This window comes from Leptonychotes weddellii, chromosome 3 (genome assembly GCF_054177405.1).
Source record: "Leptonychotes weddellii isolate Sample4059 chromosome 3, ASM5417740v2, whole genome shotgun sequence".
Taxonomy (NCBI): domain Eukaryota; kingdom Metazoa; phylum Chordata; class Mammalia; order Carnivora; family Phocidae; genus Leptonychotes; species Leptonychotes weddellii.
In genome coordinates this window covers 146,942,859-146,969,160 of record NC_138371.1, presented here as the reverse complement: position 1 = coordinate 146,969,160, position 26,302 = coordinate 146,942,859, and the positions used below count along the sequence as shown (strand labels likewise).

Sequence of the window (26,302 nt, the reverse complement as noted above, 5' to 3'; positions counted from 1 at the left end):
CTTCCGCTGCGTGCGCCAGGCCGCGAGGGGGCGGGAGGAGGAAGCGGAAGTGTTGGCGGCCGGGGGACAGTCCACCTGATCAATCGGGGGTCCGAGCCCTAGACACTTGCGATGGAGGGCTGCAGCGAGCCGCGACTGGATGCTAAGTCCGAGGTAAGTCCTGGCCTGAGAGGAGCCGGGGCATCGGGGCTCTGGAGCTAGAGAGATCTTTCCCTAAATCGTGTTTTCTGCCTTCATTTCAGGTCACCAACCAGGTGAGTGAATGGCCGCCCCGCCCTCAGCCAGCGTCACCTGGGCAAGCGGCGGGCGGTAGCACCTGGCCCGCCCCCTGCCGCTGGCGCGGGGGGACGATGCCACCGTGAGCCTTGCCCAGCAATCCCCCCAGTCCGAGGCCTGTGTCTGCGAGTCTGTGACTTTCATCCCGCCACCCTGCACTGCTCCTTCCGCTGTGCACCTGCCACAGTATCTGCTGCCGTTGTAATTTAAGCTCCTCCACCCACTGCAGCCCAAAGAGTACCGAGCAATTGTTGTTGGTGACCGTTTTTTCAAAGCTAGGTACACAGTATTTTAGAATGTGATACAGAAAGACAAGAAATTGTTAAAATCTACAAAGATAGCACTGCAAACATTTTCTTGGCCTTTAAACGAGGTATTTTGAAGATGGAAAGTGTACCTCTTTAATTTTCAATGTCTACATTTTTTATGCCAGAAAAAAAGAATTTGAATTTTTAAGTATATCTTATGCCTCCTTGTTCTAAGTGTTCCTTATTTTTATCCTGAAACAAAGAATACATTATGTGTTCATTTAAAAAAATAAATAAAAAATAACTTATTTTTAGAAAAAAATTTAACACATTTCCCAGAAGAAGAGTACGAAAACTAGAGCATTTTAGGTCAGGAGTTTCCCAGGCCCAAACAAAATATAAGAAAGGGTTGAGATAAGAAATAAGGGGAGTACGGGGAGTACGATGGCAGAGAGACGTCTATTGGCTGCTCTCTGTCATCTTTCTCCAGCAGCTGTTGCTTTTCAGGATTCCTGGGAGGTAGGGGAACTCAGAAAGATTAACTAACCCCCTTACCTGTTTGCTCAGAGTTACTGAGTTAGTGCGCTTTGATTCAATCTTTCATAAGTCATTTTATCCACTTACACTAAATTTTATGTTTTTTGAGTAAGATATCCTGAAACTGAATTATGTTGATTATAGACTTTTAAAAATTGAACTCTTTTGGGGGGGCGCTGGTGTTTAAAACAACACAGATTTATTATCTGAGTTCTGGAGGTTGGAAGTCCAAAGTTAGTTTTGTGGGGCTAAAATCAAAGTGTTGGCCAGGATGTGTTCCTTCTGGAAGCTCTAGGGGAGATTTTATTTCCTTTTTTTTTCCAGCTTGTAGAGGCTGTCTGCATTTCTTGGCTTGTGGTCTCTACTTTCTTCGAAGCACAGCATTCCAACCTTTGCTTCCATCATCACATTATTACTTCTTGTTCTATTACCATCACCACAATGCTTTCTCTGACTCTAAAACTTTGCCTCCTCATAAGGACTCATATTATGTTGGGCCTACTTGGATAATTCAGGAAGAATCTCTCAACCTCAAGATCCTTAATTTAGTTGTATCTACAAAGTCTGTTTTGTCATACAAAAGAACATATTCACAAAATTTGGAGGTTGGAATGTGGACATTTGGTCAGGTGAAGGGGGAGCTGTTTTCAGCCTACTTCTCATTCCTTCCATGGAATCATTGACAGGTTATAGGATTGTTTACAAAGAAGCCAAGACAAAACAAAACAAAACAAAACACCAGGATAATTTACAAACATTAGAATGTGTGAGACTTTAGCAAGGTGATTCATTCAGTTGTTTATCTAATTTGACACAGAGCTGAAAAATATTTTTATAAAAGACATCATTTACAACATAAATTATAAAGTACCTTGCAATCAATCTAACAAAAGATGTTTAAAGCCTTTATGAAGAAAGTGATAATGAGTGCTAGACATCCAGTTTCTAGTCTGGCATGTTAGGAGCTTGGAATATGGAAGACATCACTTCATCATAAAAACAAAAAGCTGAACAAACTGAAGAATTAACAGCTCTTGGATCCATCAGAGATCCTAAGGCAAATTTCTACCCCCAAATTGGAGAGACAGAGGTGAATACAGAGAATTACAACTTACCAGAATAGAAATGTGTGGAAACCAGTGACAGGGTAGGAAAACCTAAAGTATAATTGATAAAGTGCTTAGAGGCAATTCTGAGAGTGAAAATTTCAAGAACCTAGTCATTGGGGGAGCAGGGGTAGGAAACGCCCTCACACTTTCATGAGTTTTACCTCCAGGAACTCCTAAATTGAACATTTTTATTCATAGTTCATGATGCAGTTTTAAATGCACTGATAGAAGAAAATGATTATTCAAGAATATTGTTGAGGGAAAAAAATCCATTACCCAATTATACGTCATTTATGTTTGTAGTATGCACCAGATAAAACTAATATTTAGGCTTGAGCTATAACACCTTCTCTCTTTGTTTAGGTATTTCTCACCAGTGTATGAATTAGCCAGGTTAATTGGGACTGTAGGTCCAGTGAGAGTTCATGACCCCCCATACTATCCATCAGCATACTGACTGTTCTCCCCACCTTTAAAATATTCTCTAAATTCATCTTCCCTACCACCTAAGTGCAACCCTCCATCCTCTTGCCTAGACTACTTTGCAGTAGGCTCCCAATTGGGTCTCCTTGCTTTCCTTCTTAAACTTAATGCCCTATCCAGCAATTTGGATGAGCCTTTTGCAGTCTTAAGTTAGACCATGTCTTTCTGCTCATAGACTTTTTTAAGTGATTCCTGTCACACTAGGAAAAAGTCTTACATAGACCATGGCCCGCAAGGCCATTCAAAAACTGATTCCTCATCTCTTACTACTCTTTTAGTTCATGCCAGTCCAGCTACATGGTCATCATTGTTGTTCCCTGTTCATGTCAGGCATGCTTCTACCTCTGTCCAGAATGTTCTTTTTTCCAGAGGTCCATGTGGCTTTTTCCTTTCCTTTATTCTGTTCCCTTTCTACTCAAAAGCCACTCCTCAAAGAAGTCTCTCCCAGGTTCTACCTAAATGGCCTTCCTGGTCACTCGCTCTCTTACTCTGCATTTTTTTTTTTTTTTACACTTTTTGTATTTATTTGTTTATTGTCTTGTCTTCCCCACTAGACGGCAAGGTCCTGAGGTCAGGAACTTTGTTTTATTCTTTTTTATATCCCCAGTGGCTAGAACATAGTATTCTTTAGTAAATTCTTATTGAATATTGGAGCATATTGTAACTTGTCCATAGCCACATGGTTAAAAGATAGGGGAACTGAGATTCAAATCAGGTGGTCTGACTTCAGAATTTGAGCTTGTTACTTTGAACAAATCATAGTGCTATATTACCCAGCACCAGAGGTCTCAGATTATCCATTACTACACAGTTCTAATACTTATAATCATTGTTTCAAAGTAGTTTATGATTTTCTTTTGGATGTCTAATTAGAACGCTTCATCATAGATGAATGATTATTCCTACTGCTGCCACTTTTATTGCTTTCCTTGCCAGTGTTATGGTATAAATCAAAAGTAAGATGTTCTGTTAACACTCAATTCTCGTGCCATTTTTCCTCTTCCTATATATGAGACATAGTGACTTAAACTTGTACATTTTATATAGTGGTTCATAAATGTATAACTGTTTTTGTTCTTCTGTGTACATGTGTTGGATGTATGAACTGCCCTCAAAGAGTTTACAGTCTAGTGGATGTGGGGGTGGGAGACAAATCCACCTATACAAGGCAGAATGTTCTAGGTGGTAGGGTGTAAGAAATGACGTGAATATTCATAGAAAGTTTGAGTAAACTAGGAAAGACTTCACAGAGCAAGTAGAATTTTTTTTTTTAAAGATTTTATTTATTTATTTGACAGAGACAGCGAGAGAGGGAACACTAGCAGGAGGAGTGGGAGAGGGAGAAGCAGGCTTCCTGCTGAGCAGGGAGCCCAATGCGGGGCTCGATCCCAGGACCCTGGGATCATGACCTGAGCCGAAGGCAGATGCTTAACCGACTGAGCCACCCAGGCGCCCAGAGCAAGTAGATTTTGAGAGGAGTTTTAAGTAGATGTTTGAGAATTATATTGCAAGTGGAATGAGCGCTATGAGCAAAGGTATAAAGGCTGAATGCAAATTTAAAAAAGGGATGCAGTCCTATTTGAGGACGAGTGGGAAAACGGGGACTGTGCTGGAAGATAACTCAAGTACTTGGTAACTAGCTCATGAGGCAGTAAACTTTACAAGTTTTGACCTGTGATACTAGATTTGGTTAATCTATAAACAGTATTTAGAGACCATAGTCTGGATTGGAGCCAACAAAGACCTAGGAAAGAAACTAATTAGGAGGCTGCAGTAAAATTTAAGGCAAGATTAAAAAAACAAAACCAAAACCAAAACTATTTGTGTAGGTCTGTAGCAATGAGATTGGGAAGAAGGGAATAAATCTTGGCATTGGCTAAAATAAAATCTTGAATGCCTGCCAATTGTTACGTATTTTGAGAAAAATCAAAGTTGACCAACGTTTCAAACCCGTTTAGTGGAATGGGGGTCATCAGTAGAAATGAAATGAGGATGAAAACATTTTTTTTTTAAGATTTTATTTATTTATTTATTTAAAGATTTTATTTATTTATTTGACAGAGAAAGACATCAGTTACCACATGCTCCAGAAGTTCCAAACATATTAGTTCAACAAATATTTATTTGAACATTCACTTTGTACCACATATGTTGTAGCGAGAGAGGGAACACAAGCAGGGGGAGTGGGAGAGGGAGAAGCAGGCTTCCCACAGAGCAGGGAGCCCGATGTGGGGCTCGATCCCAGGACCCTGGGATCATGACCTGAGCCGAAGGCAGACGCTTAACGACTGAGCCACCCAGGCGCCCCAGATTTTATTTATTTATTTGACAGAGAGACACACAGCGAGAGCGGGAACACAAGCGGGGGCAGTGGGACAGGGAGAAGCAGGCTCCCCGCGGAGCAGGGAGCCCGATGCAGGGATCGATCCCAGGACCCTGGGATCATGACCTGAGCGAAGGCAGACGCTTAACGACTGAGCCACCCAGGCGCCCTGAGGATGAAAAACATTTTTGAGGAAATGTTGGAGCAGACTTTCATTTTAAAAAGGAGAGAACATAAAAGTAGGTATTTTATGACTCTAGCTATAAAAATTACATACAAAGACTAGAAATTAGAAACACCAATATGTCTGGTGTTGGAGGGCATATGTACTATGAATTTATTAGTAGTGAATGTGTTTAATGGGAAAGGCTTTATTTTTCTGTATTATTTGTACTGGAGGTATTAACATCTCTCAGAGGTAACAGGTTACACAAACCAAATCTGAAATATCTTTTAGTTGTTTTTGCTAAGATTTCTAGAAACTAATATATTTCAGATTAAAGAAGTTATGAGAATACATTTTGATGTCATATATTAAATTTATTGACAAAGTTATTTTCAGCCAGTTATGTTTGCCCCGCTTTAGTTACCTATTGCTGTGTAATAAACTACCCAAAACTTAGTGACTTGAAATAACAGTTTAATGATCTTTCAGGACATCAGACTTAGCTAGGTGGTAGCTTCTACTCCCTATCATCTAGGAGCCTGATTGAGCCAGAAACCCAGAGGGCTCACCGACATGGCTGGTGATGACATTGGCTAAGAGCTCAGCTAGAGCTGATAATTGGAGTGACTTGGTTCTTCTCCCTACATGGCTGTTCACCTTAAGGTAGCTGGGTTTCAAGAGGGAGAGTCCCAAGAGCCAGCATTCCATAAAGAAGGAGGCAGACAGTTCTCCTAAGGCCTAGGCTCAAGGATTCCAGAAAGCCTCTTCTGCCATATTCTGCTGGTCAAAGTAATCACAGAGACAGCTCAGAATGGTGCAGAGGGAAAATAAGCTCCACTTAATGTGAGGAGTGACATGTATGTACAGGAGGGGTGACACTAATTGTTTGAAGCTATCTTTGGAGACCAGTTACCACATGCTCCAGAAGTTCCAAACATATTAGTTCAACAAATATTTATTTGAACATTCACTTTGTACCACATATGTTGTAGTAGATTCAGTAGTAAATTGGATAATGCTCTTGCTCTTAGGAAGTTTGAATTTCCTTGGGGAGACAGGTAATAAGTAAACTTGATAATTTCAGATAATGATGAGTGCTGTTGAGAAAATTAAAAAGCAGAGTATGGATAAAGGTATCAGTAAACAAGATGAGGAAGGCTAATGACTTAGCAAATGTTGTATACTTGGACTAGAGTAATAGGAATTCTCAAGTAGAAATTTGCTAATAATTCATGCCTTAATTTCCACGTATAAACACAAGAGTGTAGCATAGCACTGTCCGATAGAACTTTCTGTGATGGTGGAAATGTTCTATGTTGGCACTCTCCGGTATGGTAACACTAGCCAGATGTAACTGTTGAGCACTTGATATGTGACTAGCGCAACTGAGGAAGTGAAATTTTTTATTTTATTAATTTAAATACTCATTTGGGTTATGGCTACTGTATTGGACAGCTCGGTTCTAGCATGTAGAAGATGATATTCTCATGCCATCCTAGACCTATTTACTTTCTTGACCTACTAGAACTTAATTTAATTCCAAGTAGTAATGTTGCAGCTAGGTATAATGAAAACTGCATAGAATATGGAATCAGAAAGATTAGGGTTGGGATAGCAGCTATACTAGTTTTGTATCCTTGGATGAGTTATTTGATCAGTCTTTTCCTCATAGTTACTTTTGAGAGAGGTTAATGTGTGCAGAATACTTAACATTCCTTCCATTGGCAGACTTTCATTTTAAAAAGGAGAGAACATAAAAGTAGGTATTTTATGACTCTAGCTATAAAAATTACATACAAAGACTAGAAATAAGAAAATAGTTTTTAGGATGGAGTAGTGCATGATTGTTTTTCTAATATATGTTGTATTTTGAAAAAATTAATACTAAACTGAAATGGTCTTTATCAGTATTTTTCTTTATAGTTTTTATATGATGTCTTTATGTTAATAACTGCAGCTACCATATCAATTAATTTTTTAAAAGATTTTATTTGAGAGAGAGAGAGAGTGTGTGTGTGTGTGTGTGTGTGTGTGTGTGCATGAGTGGGGGGAAGGGCACAGGGAGAGGGAGGAACAGACTCCCCGCTGAGTACGGAGCTGGACATGGGGCTCTATCCCAGGACCCTGAGATCAAGACCTGAGCTGAAGTCAGACGCTCAACCAGCTGAGCCACCCAGGCGCCCCCAGATCAATTAAATTTTTAGTCACACTAAAGTGACTATAGCTAATTTCTTTGTTTACCTTTTAATATATATTTGTTTTGAGATTATTTTTCTTATTTGTATCATTATTTTAAAAGATTTTATTTATTTATTTGCCAGAGAATGAGAGAGAGAGAGGCAAGCAGAGGGAGAAACAGGCTCCCCACTGAGCAAGGAGCCCAACACAGGACTCAATCCCAGGACTCTGGGATTATGACCTGAGCTGAAGGCAGACACTTAACCGACTGAGCCACCCAGGTGTCTCTCTTTGTATTCATTTTACTTTGGGATGTTTTTATATTTTTTCACTACTAGTTTTTTTTTCTTTGTACATTTTCCTTTTTAAATCATTTTCTTAACTCTACAATAGTTGAGAGGCTTTATTATTCTATCCCTTTTTTTGTTTTTTAAAGATTTTATTTATTTATTTGACAGAGAGAGACACAGCGAGAGAGGGAACACAAAAAGGGGGAGTGGGAGAGGGAGAAGCTGGCTTCCTGCTGAGCAGGGAGCCTGATGCAGTGCTGGATCCCAGGACGCTGGGATCATGACCTGAGCCGAAGGCAGATGCTTAACGACTGAGCCACCTAGGCGCCCCTATTATTCCATTCTTAATATCCTCCATAATGATAAGTGTGCTCTGTTCTGATTTTTCTCTTTTATTCTTTTCTTGTGAAAATCTCCAATGCAGTTAATTAATTCCTATTTAAGGCTAAACCACATTTATTAGAAAATTTGCTTTTAATTTGCATTTAAATGTTCAGTTTTAGAATCATAAACTGAATTCCAGCTTTCTTTTACTCATGAGTACTCATTTTGCACAGTGAGTGTCTGGATGGTAGCTCTCCTAATTTCCTCACCTGACAGTTTCACCATTGTAATTTGTCAGTGGATTCCAACATTGTGTTCCTTAATTGATTTTCTGTTTGAAATGTTCTAAATAATCCAGAGTTTTATTTCAGACTCAGAGTCAAGTAAGTAATGATTTTCTCTACCATTTTCCTGTAGACAGTAAAGCATCAAGAAATTGTGCCGGCTGAATAAGTTTAAGAAGTGCTTTGAATTAAATTTTTGGATATCACCATTGATCTGATATAAAAACTATATCTCTAATCACGAACTCCCTTAGATTCTGTTATTGGATTTTTAGCCACTTATTGAACATTCCTATTTAAATATCCTCTATCCCCACTTGATAATACCTTTGGACTTAAAATATATAAAGTCTGATTGGTAACATGATATCAACATTCTCTCTGTCATCTGTACTCAGATTTTCATAGTTGTCTTTGATCTCCCATAATTGTGAAGAAAAACATCAGGGCCTGCTGATTCATTCTTTAAGGATCAGCTTAATCCTACTAGTTACCACCTTAGTTCAGGCACTTAAAACTTCATACCTGGATTATTGTATTCTGCTGCCACCAGATGAATATTTTTTAATCAATACTTTCATATCCTTACCTTTACTGAAAAAAATTCAGTGAGTTCCCATTGCATACAGGAAAAGTTTAAGTGACTTAACATATTTTCCATAAAAGTATATGGGAATACTTTGAAAACCTCTGAAAACTGACAATTTGAAAAGAATTATTGGCTTTTTCATCTCTTTTTTCAGCTTTATCTTCCATACTTCCTTACAGGAGCCATCTACTTTAACACAGTTAAATGCTCTCTTACAACAGATATTGACTCTCTCCATCTCTAGTTGGTTCAGCTTAATATTTATTAAGCACTTATTCTTTGTTAGGTGTGTATTTCTGGAATATATAAAGAAGACACATTTTCTTCTCAATTTCAGTTCTGTTCAGTTTTCAAAACTGAGCTGAAAGCTTATGCTCTCTGTAAAGCATTCCTTTGATTACTGTAGCCTATGATAAGTTTTTCCTTTCAACCAGAAATATGGTTTGTAAGGGCACCTGGGTGGCTCAGTCGTTAAGCATCTGCCTTCGGCTCAGGTCATGATCCCAGGGTCCTGGGATCGAGCCTCACATCAGGCTCCCTGCTCGGCGGGAAGCCTGCTTCTCCGTCTCCCACTCCCCCTGCTTGTGTTCCCTCTCTCGCTGTGTCTCTCTCTGTCAAATAAATAGAATCTTTAAAAAAAAAAAATATGGTTTGTATTCACTGATTTATATTCACTCCCCCCACCTGATACTTACAAGATAACATATGCAAAAAAAGTACATTACCATGGACAGCTTAATGAATAATTTTAAAGCGAACACCTTTGTAACCACAATCAAGTTCAAGAAATGGAGTATTACTGGTGCCCCAGAAGCCCACCACATGCCCTTCCCCAATCAAACCTCTCCCTTCTCTCCTTCCTAGAGGTAATGATCCTTTTGTGATAATCACATTCTTGCCTCTATGTATAGTTCTTCCACCTGTGTATGCAGCCTTAAACAATATTGTATTTCCTGTTTCTCAAGTTTAAGTGAATGGAATCACATAACTTTTGACTTGTTTCTTTCAACATTTTGGTGTTAAATGTAGCTGAAGTTCATTGTTGTACATATTTATCTAACGACTGATGAACATTTGGGTGGTTTCAGTTTAGGGCTATTATGAATATAGCTACTTTGCTGTGCAGAAGCTTTCAGTTTAATGTAGTCCCACTTGTTTACTTTTGCTTTTGTTGCTTTTGCTTTTGGTGTCAGATTCAAAAAATCATCACCAAGATTTCTATGTCAAGGAACTTACTGCCTGTATTTTCTTCTTGGAGTTTTATGGTTTCAGGTCTTATTTTCAAGTCGTTAATCCATTTTGAGGAAATTTTTGTGTATGGTATAATATAGTGGTCAAGTTTCCTTCTTTTGCATGTGGCTGTTCAGTTTTCCCAATATTATTTGTTGAAGATACTGTCCTTTCACCACTGTCTTTCTGGCCTCCCTGTCATATATTAATTGATGACATATGCATGGGTTTATTTTTGGGCTCTCTATTATGTTCCATTAATCTATGTGTCTCTTTTCATGCCAGTGCTATAAAAATTATTATAGCTTTGTAATATAGTTTGAAACCAGAGAGCATGATGTCTCCAGCTTTGTTCTTTCTCAGAATTTCCTTTGGCCATTTGGGGTCTTCTCTGGTTTCATACTTATTTTAGGATTTTTTTCTATTTCTGTGAAAAATATCTTTGGAATTTTGATAGGGATTGCATTGAATCTGTAGATTCTGTGTCTCCAATTTTTTAAAAGACTTTATTTACTTATTAGAGAGAGAGAGAGAGAGAGAGAGAGCATGAATGGGGGAGGGGCAGAAGGAGAGGTGGGAGGGGGAGAAGCAGACTCCCTGCTGTGCAGGGAGCCCCAGGCAGATCTAGATCCTAGGGTCTTGGGATCGTTACCTGAGCCGAAATCCAGAGTCAGACGCTTGACTGACTGAGCCACCCAGGTGCCCCTCTATTTTCTTGAGGTGTAAAGTTAGCTTGTTGAGACCTTTCTTGTTTCTTGAGGTAAGCATTTATTGGTGTGAACTTCCATCTGAGAACTGCTTTTGCGATCCCATAAATTTTGGCATATTAAATTTTCATTTTTCTTTGTCTCAGGTATTTTTTAAATTTCTTTTGATTTCTTCTTTGACCCATTGATTATTCAGTAGCATGTTGTTATGTCTCCACATATTTGTGAATTTTCTAGGTTTTTTCCCTTGTAATGAATGTCTAGTTTCATACTACTGTGGTCAGAAAAGATGCTTGATAGGATTTCAGTCCTCTTAAATTAAGACTTTCTTTGTCGTAACAAAGATATGTCTTAGCAAATGTTCCATGTGCACTCGGGAAGATGTGTATTGTGTTGCTTTTGGATGGAATGTTCTGTAAATATCTGTTAAGTCCCATTTGTTCTAACATGTTGTTTAAGGCTGATGTTTCCTTATTGATTTTCTGTCTGGATGTTCTATCCATTGATGTAAGAGGGGTATTAAAGTCTTCTAGTATCATTGTACTGCTGTCTCTTTCTTCCTCTGGGTCTGTTAATATTTGCTTTGTCTATTTAGGTGCTCCTATGTTGGGTGCATAAATATTTACACGTTATATCTTCTTGTTGGATTGAGCCCTTTTTCGTTATGTAACTTGCTTTTTTGTTTCTTATTACAGTCGTCGTTTTAAAGTCTATTTTATCTGACAATAAGTGTAGTTACCCCAGCTTTCTTTGGTTTCCGTTTGCATGGAATATCTTTTTCCATCCCTTCCATTTTTAGTCTATTTGCCTTCTTACTTTGAGAGCTTGTCTCCTGTAGGCAGTATATAGATGAGTCTTGTTTATAAAAGATCCCAAGTTTTATAAAAAGGTTTATTAATAAGCAAAGCTTTTTGCCCTATCAGCATTAATTTGATAGCAAAAAGTATCAATCAACAAGTATTTTTTGTGAGTGCCTGCTGTGTACCATTTATTTGTTTAAGCTTTGAAAACAAGAAACAAAATTCCTCCACTCACCGTCTTATGTTTTTTAGTCAGTGTTAAGAGCTGCATTTATCCAATCCTGTTTTATGCCCCAGAACACTGAGCAATCATTGACAGAAATTCGATTAAAAGTATTAAGGCAGGTGCACCTGGGTGGCTCAGTCGTTAGGCATCTGCCTTCGGCTCAGGTCATGATCCCAGGGTCCTGGGATCGAGCCCCACATCGGGCTCCCTGCTCCGTGGGAGACCTGCTTCTCCCTCTCCCACTCCCCCGCCTGTGTTCCCTCTCTCGCTGTCAAATAAATAAAATCTGTAAAAAAAAAAAAAAAAAGTATTAAGGCAGCCAGTAGTCAATAAGCATGTAATCCTTGGAGCCAAACGGACTTTGGTTTCAGTTCTGATCACAGAAATGTGTGACCTTGCACACTTTATCTAAGCTCTCTGAAATTCAGTTTGTCATCTGCAAAATGGAAATAATAGCCCATAATGTTATGATGATTCAGTGAGGCATTTAATACATGTGAACTACCTAGCACATCACCTGACAGGTGTTCATCATCAACAGTGATGAAATCTAAAACCACCTTATCACCCAGTGCTTATGCTCGTGTCAGGCTGCAGGTGGAGGACCAGGGTGAGAGAGGAAACTGGAATGATTCCCATGTGGGTCCCAGCCACATATGAAGATGGTATGTAACTCATCTTCCATTTTAGGATTTCGGGTTGTGGAATGGGGACAGGAGAGTGATGTGAGAGAGGCCACAAAGCATTTGTAGTCCCCTTAAATGCAGGAGCAAAATGGAGGGAAAACCAGCAGTTTTACATCTTCCTTCTACTTCCGTTATACATCTGGTGAAGATGGGTGTGTGTGTGTGTTTTACTATTGTAATTATGACAGTGTTGTTTTCCAACTCTGTTTACATCCCGTATTGCCTCTCTCCATTTTTATTTGATTATTGTTGCCCTAGCAATATTAAAATGAAGATATTTTCTTTTACTGTGACTGGCATTGAAACTAAAAGTTCAATGTGAGAGCAGTAAAATTGAATAAATAACTGCATTCATGGCAATATTATTACCAATGTATTGTTCTGTAACGTTTCATTACAGCTTGTAGATTTTCAGTGGAAGCTGGGTATGGCCGTGAGCTCGGACAGTTGCAGGTCTCTTAAGGATCCTTATGTTGCCGTGCTGCTGAAAGTGGCAGATCATTCAGGCCAAGTAAAGAACAAGTCCTTTGAAATGACAATTCCACAGTTTCAGGTTTGTGATTTCACTCATTCAGTTGTAGTTCATTGTTCTGTAATTGCTACTTAAATATGTATAAAATCTTTCTTAAGGGAAACTTTTAATTGTTTTTATTTACACACAAAAGATCTGAATTTGTTTTCTTTGGGAATTTGATACATTTCAATATTTTCAATATAATGCTGAATTGGTGTACTGTCATATTTGATCACTTTCACAGTACTCCCCTTCTGTGAATATATTTACGACATTTTCATCTTCTCTGGCAGGATATTTACTTTGCATTTAACTATTTTACTCTTATTCTTTTTAGGCTTAATATTCAGGAATGATAAGCTAAATGAATCTTATCTTTGAACAGTGGTCTTGACCCTCAATTTTCTGATTAATGTTTATAAAATGCTGATCAGAGTAACAGTACGTGATGGTAGTTTTATCAATTAGAGATTTGAATAACTCAGTGGTTTATATGTAGAGTCCTCTTATTCATACTATCATTTCTACTTCTTTTCTGTAAGCAAGGAAGAAAAAAAGAGGTTGAGTGAAAAATTAGATTTTCTTTTAAAGGTACATTCAAGGAAATGTTTTTATCATTGACTACTTTAACTGACCTTAGAGTTTTGTTTTTGTTTGTTTTGATTGCTTTGGTGAGTGAATACTTAAGAATCCTCACAATAGTTAGTACTCTAAGAAGAGTAAAGTACTCTAAAAAACAACCAACCAACCAAGTAAATGCAATGGAAATATAGTAAGAATTCTTTGTAAAACTAACTAAAAATCTATTGGTCCTAGGCTTACCTTTTAAGAAAATCCTCTTATATACCTCTTTAAGATACTTTTGATTTCTTCTTTTACAGACTGCACTCTTCCCCTAGCATTATTGAGCTATAGTTGACAAAAATTGTATGTATTTCAGGTATATGATGTGATGTTTTGATTGAGAAATGATTGAGATTGAGAAATGATTACCACAATCAAGTTAATTAACATATCCACTACCTTATATGGCTACCTTTTTTATGTATCTGTGTGGTAAAAACACTTGAGATCTACTCTCTTAGCAAATTTCAAGTACACAATACATTATTATTAACTATAGTCACCATACTATACATTAGGTCTCCAGAACTTACACATCTTAAAACTGAGTTTGTACCTTTGACCAACATCTCATTTCTCTTACTCCCCAGCCCTGGTAACCACTGTCTACTCTTTTGTTACTATGAGTTCTACATTTTATCTATCTGTGTCTGGCTTATTTCATTTAGCATAATATCCTCCTAGTTCATTCATGTTGTCAAAAATATCAGATTTCTTTCTTTTTAAGGATGAATAGTATTCTATTGTGTGTATATATGTGTACACACATACACACACCACATTTTTTAATGCATCCATCTGTCAATACACAGTTATGTTCTTTCCATACCTTAGCTACTGTGAGTAATGCTGCAAAGAACATGGAGTATAGATACCTCTTGAGGTAGTGATTTTATTTTCTTTGGATATATATACCCAGAAGTAGGATTGCTGGATCATATGGTAGTTCTCTTCTACAAATTACATTTTAAGGGTTTTTGTTCCCTTTGATTTCTTTCTTTTAAAAGATACCGCTGCTTTCGAACAAAAACCCATGATCACAGATTCAACATTATTAATGCTAATTAGCGTCCTGGAAAGAATTAAGTCTTGGCAAAAAGGAAATATAGTATATTATGATATGTGAATAGCCTTCAACTGAATATAAGGACCAAGTCAACTTAAAAAAAAATACAGATTTCATTCCTTTATATTGTGAATTATATTCACAATCTTGGCTCAGTTCTTATTTTTCTGTATAGCATTCATGCTCTCTGATTCCACCTCTAAGAATTTTTTTTCCTGTAGGAAAAGAATCACAAATGGGACAGATCTTTTAAAGATTGTTTTTACATGTCTTTTAACCAGGAACAGAGCCTTTTAGTTACATTGCAGGACTGAGAGCATAGCAACATTTTTTGAGCTTTTATTTTTTTTTAAAGATTTTATTTATTTATTTGACAGAGAGACAGCGAGAGAGGGAATACAAGCAGGGGGAGTGGGAGAGGGAGAAGCAAGCCTCCCGCCGAGCAGGGAGCCGGATGCAGGGCTTGATCCCAGGACCCTGGGATCATGACCTGAGCCGAAGGCAGATGCTCAATGACTGAGCCATCCAGGCGCCCCGAGCTTTTAATTTATATCTTTCTTGTAGCTGAAATTTTGACTGTCAGTATATAGCTTCATTCCATTAATGAATTTACATATAAACTAAAACGAAATATATATACTCTTAAGTAGCAAAATAGAGAATTAAGACCACTATAAGAAGGAAAATGCAAATTTGTAAATCATTAGAGAGTATTCTGATTGCTGGGGTTAAGTTTCAAATTTGCCTCCTAGCTTCCCGGCAGGTAGAGAAGAAAGGAAAACAGAATTTGTTTGCTTCCTCTCTGAAGAGATTTTGGGAGATGGAAAAAAAAAGATGACTTTTATAGGAGAACAACCATACCAGCTTAATTTTTAAATGAAAGGGAAATATGCTTCTCCCATATAAGCCATTTTCAGTGTTGGGTCTTTCTTATTGTAACTAAACCCATATCTTAAAGAAGACAGCTCCTATCACCCTGAAAAACAGTCTTTCACTAGATTTAAAGTGGTTTGAAGCCTGGAAACTGAACTTTTTATTTTTATATTTTTAAAGATTTTATTTATTTATTTGACAGAGAGAGACACAGCAAGAGAGGGAATACAAGCAGGGGGAGTGGGAAAGGGAGAAACAGGCTTCCCACTGAGCAGGGAGCCCGATGGAGGGCTTGATCCCAGGACCCTGGGATCATGACCTGAGCTGAAGGCAGACGCTTAATGACTGAGCCACCAAGGCGCCCCTGAACTTTTTTTTTTTTTAAAGAGCTGCATGCTGTGGGTGTCTGGGTGGCTCAGTTGCTTGAGCATCTTACTCTTGATTTCTGCTCAGGCCATGATATCAGGGTCATGAGATTGAGCCCCGCATCGGGCTTTGCGCTCAGCACGGTCTGCTTGTCCCTCTGCCTTCCCCTGTGCCCCTCCACCTGCTCTCCCTCTCTAAAATGAATGAATGAATGAATGAATGACTAAATAAATAAATAAATAAGATCTTAAAAAAAAAAAGAGTTGCACGCTCTACCAACTAAATGAGCCAGGCGCCCCCCTTCCCCAAACTCATTTTTGTTTTTACCTTCATTGCTTAGTACAGTGTTGGGTATTTAATAAAAGAACTTTCTTTTGTGCTTTTAAAAATTTTAGTTATGAGCTAATTATCCAACTCTACAATGGTATTTGTCCTTGTGGTACCAAATTGCACCTGTTTGTTTTTTTTATAACTTTCCCATAATAATAGTTAGTGATATAAACTTGAACAAATTTAATATGTCATATGGCCTTTAGTGGTCAAGTATAAGTAAAAGAACTACTTATATATCCTCTAAAAGCTAAGTTAATATTATTTTTCCTTTTTCTCTCCAGAATTTCTACAGACAGTTCAAGGAAATTGCTGCAGTTATTGAAACTGTGTGAAAACTGATTACTTGGTTGATAAATTACTACCATCATTCTAAAATCATGGACTTCACTTTCTGTAACAAAACTGTATAAGGATCAAATGATATTTATTGAATGAAAATTGTTTTTTTGTTTTTCCATTTTTTAATAATAAAAAAATCAGACAAACAAGAATTAGATAGTGGTGATCAGTGCAAAACTTTGTGAATGTACTAAAAGCTGCTGAACTGAACACTCTAAAGGGTGAACTCTGTGTTATGTAAATTATATCAATAAAAAATTAAATGAATGATTGATATTGAAGGCAATACAAGTTTATGTATTAGACCAATAATTTTAAAACTTACTAATAATTGTACCCATTTTATAAACAAAATCTTTTATGGAGTCCTATATATAAACTATATATAAATTTAAAAAGTAGCGGGTGCCTGGGTGGCTCAGTTGGTTGGGCGACTGCCTTCGGCTCAGGTCATGATCCTGGAGTCCCGGGATCGAGTCCCGCATCGGGCTCCCTGCTCGGCGGGGAGTCTGCTTCTCCCTTGACCCTCCTTCCTCTCGTGCTCTCTGTCTCTCATTCTCTCTGTCTCAAATAAATAAATAAAATCTTTAAAAAAAAAAAAAATTTAAAAAGTAGCATTTGATTACAATAACATTACAAATTCAATTTTCTAATCTCATTTATCATAACAGCAATCAGTGAGAAGACTGAGCCTACTCCTTCTCGAGCATTTAGATCAGGTTAGGACTGATCATTGCTGCCTTATATTAAGTAAGCACTTAGTTGTTTCTGTTATTAACATTTATAGGAAGTTCAGATACATGCACGGATATAGAACAGTAAGATTTATTTTGAGTTCTACATATAACTGAGTTAACTTGGTGGCACAAATTATTGTTAGATGATTTTCTATCTAAAATTTAAATTTATAAACCAGTTATTAAACTATTTTATAAAGCCAAGCAAAGGACACTGTATGGCATTGCTTAGGAATAAACAAATAGATCACTGGAATAGACTAGGTGGCCTAGAAAGAGATCCAGCCATTTGGGACATGGATGGTATTTCAGTTGGGTGGGAAAATGTGATTTATTTAATAAATTATACTAGCACTCACGACATATGCAAAAGTAAATTCCAGATGGATTAATGCCTTTAAAAGATAAAAATTTTAAAAAGTAGTCTGTAAAAAGTTTTACAGAATATTTATGTTCACTAAGGTTTAGGCAGACAGCAGTTCCAAAGCTATAACATACAACATAGATACACTTGAAATACGAGAATTAAAAAATTATATGTGGGAAAAAAACCCGGGCCATTAAATACAAAAGACAAATGCTAGGTGGATGTATAAGTTAGTTCTTGGTCTGGAAAAAAATTGCTTTAAATATTTCAAGTAGGAAGAGATTTTATACAAGAAGTGAGATGCTCACTAACCTACCAGACTGAAGGAAAAAGTCAATAGAAATTACTGCTGGCTTTTAGAAATCCAGTGGCGCAGGGTCAGGGAAAACCACAGCCAATAATCTCTGCATGATGCAGGACATACCTGGAAGCCACCGTGCGTGCCATTTCTGCCATCTGTCAACGTGTGTAATGAAATAAAGGCTCCTCGCTTTTTTTGCCTTTCCTAATTTCACAGCAAGAATAACTCTTATTGGTGGAAGTTAAACCAGGACCCTGTTGACAGAATCTGGTCAATTCAGTTTCTAGTCTTCTAGCACTTAGAGAGGAGATTTTGAAAAGCAAGAATGGTGCTGAGTATTCTTACTCTGCTGACAGAAATAGGAGTTCTTATGGTCCTTATGCAAAGTGATGACACACAATATAGAAATTTCGTAGTCCAGAAATGTCAGTCCAGAAATAAATCCTTTGAAATAAAGTTACCAGTACGTAAAGGTATTTGGCAAAATTGGTTGAATGTCATCCATTTCCTCTGTTTGGGCCCACAGGAAGACTGCATTTTCCAGCCTCCTTTGCAGTTAGGTAAGGACCTCATGATTGGGTTGTAGCCCATGGAGTCAGGGCAGAACTGTCCTAAGCCACATCCAGTTTTCGTCATAAATCCCTCTCATCTTCCGGCCAATAGACATACGAGAAAATGCTCAAAATCACTAGTCATCAGGGAAATGTAAATCAAAATCACAATGAGGTATCACCTTACACCTGTCAGAATGGTAAACTCGAAAGAAATAAGTGACAAAGGTGTGGAGAAAAACGCAGCCTCATACACGGTTGGTGGGACTGCAAATTAGGAAGGCCACTGTGGAAAACAGTATGGAAATTCCCCCAAAAATTTAAAATAGGAACAGTACATGGTCCAATAATTTCACTCCTGGGTATTTACCCAAAGAAAATGAAAACACTAATTTGAAAACATATGTACCCCTATGTTTATTGCAACATTATTTACAATAATCAAGATATGGAAGCAACCCAAGGGCCTATCAGTAGACAAATGGATAAAGAAGATGTGTGTGTACACACACACACACACTGAATATGATGTAGTCATAAAAAAGGAGATTGTGCCATTTGTGACAATGTGGATTGGCCTAGAGGATATTATGCTAAATGAAATAAGTCAGACTAAGACAAATATATGATTTCACTCACATGTGGAATCTAAAAAACATAAATGAATAAACAAACAGCAGAATCAGACCTGTGACTACAGGGAACAATCTGATGGTTGCCAGAGGAGGGGCAAAATGGGTGAAAGGGCATGGAAGATACAGACTTCCGCTACAGAATGAATAAGTCAAGGAATAAAAGGCACAGAACAGGGAATAAAGTGAATGCTATTGCATGGTGACAGATGATAGCTACACTTGTGAGTGTATCATAGCATAGACTTGTCAAATCACTATGTTGTACACCTGAAACTAATGTAATATTGTGTATCAAATACACTCAAATTAAAAATTTTAGTTAACATCCTTCTCATCTTCCAAGCTCTCTCACATCCTTGCTACTGGAAATGAAGTTCTCTAAGAACAAAAGCATAAGATGGATCCCTGAACCACTATTGGAGGCAAACGCCTTGAAATAATAACCTGACTTGCATCGGACGGTGGTGCAAACTAGAAGCAAACTTTTCTTGTGGTGAGCTGGTGAGCTATTTGGAGTGTTTGTCATAATACAAGTGAGCATACATTTGAATAGCACAAGATATATGAATGAAGATTTTTATTGTAGCATTTCCAGTGGCAAAAACAAAATAAATGAAGGAGTGAATACCTGTCAATAAATGAATGGTTGAATAAATTTGGCCTATCTATGCTATAACATATACCTACTCCGATTTGAGATATTATCATTACATATTTTTATGTCTCATAAAATGATGTAAAAATGCATTCATAGGTATTTGAATACTTAATGGAAAATTACAAGTGTATGGAAGGATGCCTTCCAGCTTCTAAAGTACTAGTGGAGAGCGTGTCTAGAGAGGGGGTGGAAGAGCAGGTTAAAAATTTTCTTTTGTTGATGTCCATGATTCATGATAAATAAGCATAGTTCTTTTTTAAGATTTTATTTATTTTTTTGACAGAAAGAGACACAGCAAGAGAGGGAACACAAGCAGGGGGAGTGGGAGAGGGAGAACAGGCTTCCCGCAGAGCAGGGAGCCCGATGCAGGGCTCGATCCCAGGACCCTGGGATCATGACCTGAGCCGAAGGCAGACGCTTAATGACTGAGCCACCCAGGCACCCCATAAATAAGTATAGTTTTTTAAAAAAACCTGAAAATATATGATTTAAAAAAATATTTAAGTATGTTTTTGAAAAGTTCTTATGGTTCTTTTTATGGTATAATATTTTCTTACTTATTTTAATTTAACAAATATGTAGTGTTTAGAAGCAGGATTATTTGTAAAGTGCCTCCCCAAACCAGGATAGACAAACCTGAAATACATCAAATGTAGGCCTAGCCATGCTTTAGAAATGGTGAGCCCAGTTGAGTTTAACATGTTGGTTGGTATTGACGCAAGAAACACCTCTTATACCTTTGTTTCCTCTTCTGATCTTCCCTGTTGGAAATGATGTCTTTTTCGCACTGTCAGCATTTCCACAAGTCCCCTATGTGAATCCACTTTGTTTCTTTCTCCTCTGCCAGGAAGCACACTGCTAAGAGGGGCCTGGGTCTACTGCCTGTTGCTGCCCACCTGTGGTACTCAGAACCCACCTGCTTAAAGAGTTAGCCAGCTGGTCATTCATGCTTACCAGCTGCCTAGAGATATACCCTATTACCCACCCTCTGGATGGTAGCACATTAATGATTCTAGGATTCTGAGAAGCCAAAATCCCCTTTCCATCCCTTTTCCATTCTGTGGGGTACCAACTTCATTGTACTTCCAGAAATCAGAGTAGAAACCACCTCCACCCCAAGCTGGGAAATACAACGTACTTACCTTCCCAGACTGTGCATAGGGTCTCTCCATGTCCCACTCACCCAAATTCGATACCTTCCACTCCTCCCCTCTCCATTTGCAGTGTTTATGCAGAGTCCCAAAGTGAGGCCCTGGCTCAAACACTGTGGGTAATGGATCTGATTAGAATACATTTAAACTGCATGTTGAAATTTAACTTTTGTATTTAAAAGGCAAGTTTTTTTTTTTCTTCCATAATACAGTTTTATACTATTTTCATTGCCAATGTCTACTTTTGCTTTTTATGAGTTTTGAGTTCACTGGGATGGCCTGGCAATTAACCACTGTTTGTAATAACATTTCTGTGGGAAAATGTGTTTCAAATTTTAAACACTTGCTCTCAAATGTAAACTTTTGGGAAAATGAAAACTTATTCTTAAGTTGAAAAAGGTATTAATGACCTTTTAGTTTCCAAAAGGGAATATATTGCCCTTGAACTCATCAAGCAAAACCCAAGTGTTTTCATATATTCTGCTACTGAGACAAGTTAACTTAAGTATCAGATTTATGAGAAAGAAGGCAAAATAGTCACATTTATTTAAAGGAATTGAAACTTCCAACATACTACCTTGATTTTAAAAGTGCTTAGCATCTAGAATTTTCAGTCTTTGGTTCTCATTTCCCAGTATTAACTGTTTGCCTTTTTTTCCCACTATTCTTTCTTTGGATGTATTATAGATTCAGTACTCCTTTTCTTCCTTCCTGTATGGGTTATCTGAAAAGTTCCTTCCTACATGGCTCATCTGAAAAGTTTTGAAATGTCTGGCAACAATACAAACAATAAAAGAGTTAGAAAACTACTGAGGAAGTTAGGACACATTAAAAGTATGATTAGGGGCGCCTAGGTGGCTCAGTCAGTTAAGCATCTGACACCTCATTTCAGCTCAGGTCATGATCTTAGGGTCATGAGATCGAGCCCTGTGTCAGGCTGTGCACTGGTCATGGAGCCTGCTTAAGATTCTCTGGCTCCGTCTCCCTCTGCCCCTCCCCCACACTTGTGCGTTCTCTCTCTCTCTCTCTCTCAAAAAAAATATGAGTCAGAAAATATGATAGCTAAAATGAGCTTAGTGGAGAGAAACATGTATGGGATACCATCTGGTACAGTAGTTTAGATTGGGTTGCAATTTACTAGTTTTCTAAAGTTTAAAAAAACTTACCCAGTCATTAGAGTCACTGTAATATAAAAGCAAAGCATAGATTCAAGGTAAGCCTAATTTAGTCAAAAGAGATCCAAATTTTGCGCAGGGGTCCTGCCTGATAAAGAGGGCACTCTACAAAGAGTCAGATGTCATTTTTGATAACATCCTGACAACAGCTGAAAGATAATTTCCTACCAATGCTTTCTAACACTGGTTATACCACTGTAACCAAAATCATAAGTTACAGTTACAATCAATTGTTACAGATTTCTTGATTGACAGTGCTTAGAGAATCCCTAAATTTTCATTAATAATGCATTTAGAAGTCATTTCCTATCTTGAGGTGCAAGCAACTAATCCTCAAATTAAGTGATTCTTGTAAAAGTAGATTAGGGGATTGTGTTGGGAGTCCGCAAGACAGCTCTGAGTTTGGGGAATTCTTTAGGAAAACTCACAGGACTCAGCATGTAGTCATACACATGGTTACAATTTATTATAGTGAAAGGATACAAAGCATAACCAGCAAAGAGAAAAGGTACATGGGGCTAAGTCCCAGGTAAACCAGATGTAAGCTTCCAAGATTCCTCTTCCAGGGGAGTCACACAAGATGTGCTTAATTCCTCAAGAAACAAGTTGTGACAAATTGTGCAAAATGTTGCCAACTGGGGAAGCTTTTAGAGAATGAACACCCAAGGGTTTTTTTTTGTTGTTTTTTTTTGTTTTTTAAGATTTTATTTATTTATTTGAGAGAGAGAGAATGAGAGAGAGCATGAGAGGGAGGAGGGTCAAAGGGAGAAGCAGACTCCCTGCCAAGCAGGGAGCCCGATGTGGGACTCGATCCTGGGACTCCAGGATCATGACCTGAGCGGAAGGCAGTTGCTTAACCAACTGAGCCACCCAGGTGCCCAACACCCAAGGTTTTAACTGGGGTCTGATCATATAAGCATCCCCTGCCTGGCACATACCCAAATTTCAGATTCTTTTTTGTTTGTACAAACAGTTTAGATACTGTGAGCCATAATACCAGTTAACAGTAGGAACCTTCCGGAAATCCATGTTCCCAGATGTCAGCTAAGGGCGGACTTTTTATATAAGGACTTAAACTTTTTAAGTTAGGACTTAACTATGTTAACTTTTTTCTGCACCTGGATAATTAAACTTATTTTAAAATTCTGGAGATAACTTACTAAATAGCTTCTTATATATTGTCTAAAGAAATAACCTACCTGTGTTAGTACTAGTTCATTGGTATTAATTTCATTAAATCTCATGTAATGAATGATGTTAGTGTAAATTTAGCCTATACACTCTACTAAACTGATTAAGAATTCACTGATTAAGAAACTTCAGAAATGGGCGCCTGGGTGGCTCAGTCGTTAAGTGTCTGCCTTCCGCTCAGGTCATGATCCCAAGATCCTGGGATGGAGCCCCGCATAGGGTTCCCTGCTCCGCGGGAAGCCTGTTTCTCCCTCTCCCACTCCCCCTGCCTGTGTTCCCTCTCTTGCTGTGTCTCTCTCTGTCAAATAAATAAATAAAATCTTTTAAAGAAAAAGAAACTTCAGAATTTAAGTATTACATGTTTTCAAATTTGAGTAAGAAACTTTTTACATGTGAAATTGGTTAAATGAACTGTACAGTTTCATATATCATTCTCAAACAAGTGTGCTGATTTTACTAGGGCCTTTATTTGATAAGGGGAATATTCCAGCTATGGATTTAACCAACATTTAATAGCACGAAGAAATACTAAATATAACGGATTGCATAGCTTGATTAACTTGATTTTGATTTATGTTCTTTTGAATTACAAGTGCCCTAGGAGAAAGTAGCTATTAATCTTTGGCTAGTTACAATTTCAGTGTATGGAGAACACTGATTAAAGAAAAGCACTTACATGTCTTACTGTGTTTCACATTTCTGTGCCAATGGAAAGGGGAAAGAAATATTTAAGATGTGTCATTAAAGAACTGTTATTATCAAGAAAATAATTGCAGAGGCTTACCATCTATGTTTTCTTCCATAAGTATTAGGTTTATGGTTTCAGGCCTTATGTTCAACTCTTTAATCCATTATGAATTCATTTTTGTGATGGTATAAGATACTGGTTCAGTTTTATTCTTTTGAATGTTACTGTCCAGTTTTCCCAGTACCATTTATTGAAGAGACTGTCCTTCCCTCATTGTATATTCTTGCCTGTGTTGTATATTAATTGACATATATGTCAATTAATATGTGTGGGTTTATTTCTGGGCTCCCTATTCTGTTCCACTGATCTATGTGTCTGTTTTTATGCTAATATCATACTGTTTTAATTACTATAACTTTATAGTATAGTTTGAAATCAGGAAGCGTGATGCCTCCAACTTTGTTCTTTCTCAATATTTGTTTTGATTATTCAGGGTTTTTTGTGGTTCCACCCCAAATTTTAGAATTGTTTGTTCTATTTCTGTGAAAAATGCCATTGGAATTTTGATAAAATTGCATTGAATCTATAGATTGCTTTGGTTATTATACACATTTTAATAATATTAATTATTCTAATCCATGAGCATGGACTATCATCCCATTTATTTGTGTCTTCTTCAACTTTTTTCATTAATGTCTTACAATTTTCAGTATATAAATCTATCATCTCCTTAGATAAATTTATTCCCGTATTTGATTCTTTTTGATGCAATTGCAAATGCGATTGTTTTCTTAACTTTTCTTTCTGATAGTTCATTATTAATGCATAAAACGACAGAGTTTTGTATATTACTTTTTTTTTAAAGATTTTATTTATTTATTTAATTGACAGAGAGACAGTGAGAGAGGGAACATGAGCAGGGGGAGTGGGAGAGGGAGAAGCAGGCTTCCTGCAGAGCAGGGAACCGGATGTGGGGCTCAATCCCAGGACCCTGGGATCATGGCATGAGCTGAAGGCAGTCGCTTAACCGACTGAGCCACCCAGGCGCCCCTGTATATTACTTTTGTATCCTGCAAGTTTACTGAACTCTTTTGTTAGTTCTTTTTTTTATTACTTTTTTTTTAAATAGAGAAAAGAGAGAGAACGAGCAGTGGGAGGGGCAGAGGGAGAGGGAGAAGCAGGCTCCCCACTGACAAGGAGCCTGATGCGGGACTCGATCCCAGGACCCTGGGATCATGACCTGAGCTGAAGACAGATGCTTAACCGACTAAGCCACCCAGGTGCCCCGTCTTTTGTTAGTTCTAACAGTTTTTTGATGGAGTCTTTCAGATTTTCTGTATATGGTATCATGTCATCTGCAAATAGTGACAGTTTCACTTCTTTCCTTCCAATTTCGATGCCTTTTATTTCTTTTTCTTGTGTAATTGCTCTGGCTAGGACTTCCATACTGCCATATTGTCTTCATATTATATTTATACATACATAGTAAGTGTTTTATACAAATAATCTTTGTTTCCTCTCTCCTTACTCCCTCCCTCCTTCTCTCTTTCTCTCAGCATTTCTTTTACTGGTAAAATTTGTATTTTTGCTTGGATGGCTGTTTGTATACTAATACCTTTATATCATACCCTTAGTAATTTTCTTTTTGTTCTCTACTATGAGAAATAATTGAAATTGGCTAACCACCTCTTCTTCCCTCCTCCTCTTTCTCTCTCCCAGCATCTGAAGTGAAGTAATATCCTATTTCCAGGTAATAGCTATAAGGTAATCAGCTAGCTTTTCCTACTTTTCATATGTTCTCCCCATCTCACACCTACTCCTCCTATGTTTGATAGTTGTATTGTCTACCTTATTAGACTATGTGACCAATAACATATTATACTCTCTCCTTTATATCCATTATTTAGTCTTAGTTCCATAGGTCAATATATATGCAATGCTTACCACCAGTCCTGATGTTGATGTCAAAGTCTGTCTAGCCATTTTGGTTGTTTGAAGCTCATTCTCTAGTAGATAGAAAGGGGCATGGAAACAATATTTGTTTTGTTCATTAATGTTTATAACTGTTTGTCTATGGTCTTTATTCTGGAATATAAGTTTGCATGGTACAAAACCCTTAGGTCACATTTTCTTGCCTTGAGTGTGTTAAATATGTCACTCTATTATCTTCAACCCATAAAGGGTTGAGGTAGAAAGATCTGGCAATTGATATCCTTTCTCTCATAAGTGATTAGTTGTTGTTGTTTGCCTTGTTACAAAAGAATAAAGTTTTTCTTT

The 26,302-nt window shown here is 37.6% G+C and overlaps 1 protein-coding gene across 3 annotated transcripts; it reads left to right on the top strand.

The window, feature by feature from the left end:
* COMMD6 (COMM domain containing 6) lies at positions 1-16,838 on the top strand. Of its 3 annotated transcripts, XM_006733616.3 has the most exons (4): positions 37-153; positions 243-254; positions 12,857-13,009; positions 16,514-16,838. In XM_006733616.3, the coding sequence occupies exons 1-4, from the start codon at positions 112-114 to the stop codon at positions 16,562-16,564; spliced, it is 258 nt and encodes an 85-aa protein (XP_006733679.1). In that variant the 5' UTR covers positions 37-111; the 3' UTR covers positions 16,565-16,838. The 3 variants fall into 3 exon arrangements, with proteins under 3 accessions (XP_081671168.1, XP_006733679.1, XP_081671169.1); XM_081815042.1 differs by lacking the exon at positions 243-254 and having other exon boundaries at positions 1-153; XM_081815043.1 differs by lacking the exons at positions 37-153; positions 243-254 and adding an exon at positions 12,361-12,435.
* Positions 16,839-26,302: the final 9,464 nt, after the last annotated feature.

Coding starts and splice junctions, on each gene's coding strand:
- COMMD6 (XM_006733616.3), top strand. CDS start 112: ATGGAGGGCTGCAGCGAGCCGCGACTGGATGCTAAGTCCGAG. Junction 13,010..16,513: donor TGACAATTCCACAGTTTCAG/GTTTGTGATTTC, acceptor TTTTCTCTCCAG/AATTTCTACAGACAGTTCAA.